Source organism: Cystoisospora suis (assembly GCF_002600585.1).
Source record: "Cystoisospora suis strain Wien I chromosome Unknown contig_7609, whole genome shotgun sequence".
NCBI classification, from domain to species: Eukaryota; Apicomplexa; class Conoidasida; order Eucoccidiorida; family Sarcocystidae; genus Cystoisospora; species Cystoisospora suis.
In genome coordinates, this window is record NW_027160394.1 from 180 (window position 1) to 1,763 (window position 1,584).

The 1,584-nt window shown below is 41.4% G+C and overlaps 1 protein-coding gene across 1 annotated transcript in view; it reads right to left on the reverse strand.

Moving 5' to 3' along the window:
* Positions 1-109: 109 nt before the first annotated feature.
* The window catches only part of CSUI_010500 (uncharacterized protein), a gene marked incomplete at its 5' end in the record, with an annotated part of 4,429 nt that continues 2,954 nt past the window's right edge, over positions 110-1,584 (reverse strand). The window contains one exon of the mRNA XM_068070603.1: positions 110-1,584. This exon is cut by the window's right edge and continues 2,134 nt beyond it. Coding sequence (XP_067917421.1) covers positions 1,430-1,584 — 155 coding nt within the window.

Below are 1,584 nucleotides of genomic sequence, written 5' to 3' on the forward strand. Positions count from 1 at the left end.
AACTACTCGCAGCCTAGATAGATTAAAAATAGATAGATAGATAGATTAAAGATAGATAGATAGATAGACAGATTAGCTCTAGATAGATAGATTGAAGATAGAGAGATGGATAGATAGGAAATGATAGCCGGATATGTCTGAGACAGCCTTTAGTTGTTTTATTCTTCTTGTGTATTAGACTGGAGAAGGAGGAGAGAAGGGAGAAGAAGAGAGAGAAGAAAGAAGGCGTGGCGTGCCCTAGCTGCTGAGGAAAATCTGAAGAAGAGGAGGAGTGGCAAGGGACGCTCCCCCCTTCCTGAGAAACTCGAAATGAATGAACGAGGAGAAGTCTTCGGAAAAGAGACCACCTATACCTGACTATGTCTAGGCACACACATAGATAGAGAGATGATGAAGAGATGCATGTGTAGAGACACTGCTAGGCCCAAACACCTGAAAGATGAAAGAAAAGGAAGAAAAGAGAGATGGAGAATCGGAGAAAGAAGGAAGCAAGGAAAGAAAGAAGAATGCTGATCGGTTGACGCATGCGAGAAGGAGAAGAAGCGGCGGGAAGGCCATTGAATTCCCTCTACATACACGAAGGAATTAAAGAAAGAGAGAGAAAGAAAAGAAAGAAAGAAAGAAAAGAGAAAGAGAGAAAGAAGAGGGGGCGAAGGAGAAGAAGGAAAAAAGTTCCTTGGGGTCTTGCCCTGAAAGAGGTATATCTATCTCTCTTATATTCGCCTTGATCCGTTTGCATGCATGCAAAAGCCTACTACTACTACTACTAAACTAAAGGAAAATGAAAAAAGAAACTCTTCACCCTGCTGCTTCTTCTTCTTCTTTTCTCCTTGTCCTGCTGAAGACGCTTTCTCTTGTCAAGGAAAGAGAAGCAGTCCATCCATTTACCAAACAAAAAAGGAAAAGAAAAAGATGTTCTTCAAAAGAAAAAAGAAAGAAAAGACAAGCACATAAACTCACACCATGACGCATGCACTCTCATCATCTTTCTCCTTCGCTAGAGAAACGTCGGACATCTTAACTGCTACGCAAACAGAATCTACCTTTCTATCAATCCATACACTCTCTTTCTTTCTTTCTTTACTCCATAAACACATATATATATATACCTATATATATATATATGTATACTACCCTACGGCAAGACCTATCTGTCTGTCTGTCTGTCTGTCTTTTCCCTTCTCCTATCATGATCTTGTTCTCCTTTCTTTTTCTTCTTCTTCTTCTGTAGAGAATTCATCGTCTCTTCTTGGCTGTTCTGTTTCAAAGAGAGAGAGAGAGAGCTTCGGTATCCTTCTTCTGCTCTTGCACAAAATCGACCTTCCCCATGTCTATGATCTAAAAAGATGAGTCATTTCTCTTTTCTTCTTCTCCTGTTCTCTCTTCTTCTTCTCTTCCTCCTCTTTCTTGTTCTTTCTTTCCTTCTCAGTCAAGAAGGCGCTGCGTTGTCTCCATGATGATCGAAGCGAAGAAGAATAGATGGCGAGACAGAAGGCCCGCGCCTCGAGGAGACGGAAGAAGAGACAGGGAGAGGAGAAGAAGAAAAAGAAGAAGAGGGAGAAGAAGAAGAAGACACCGACGACG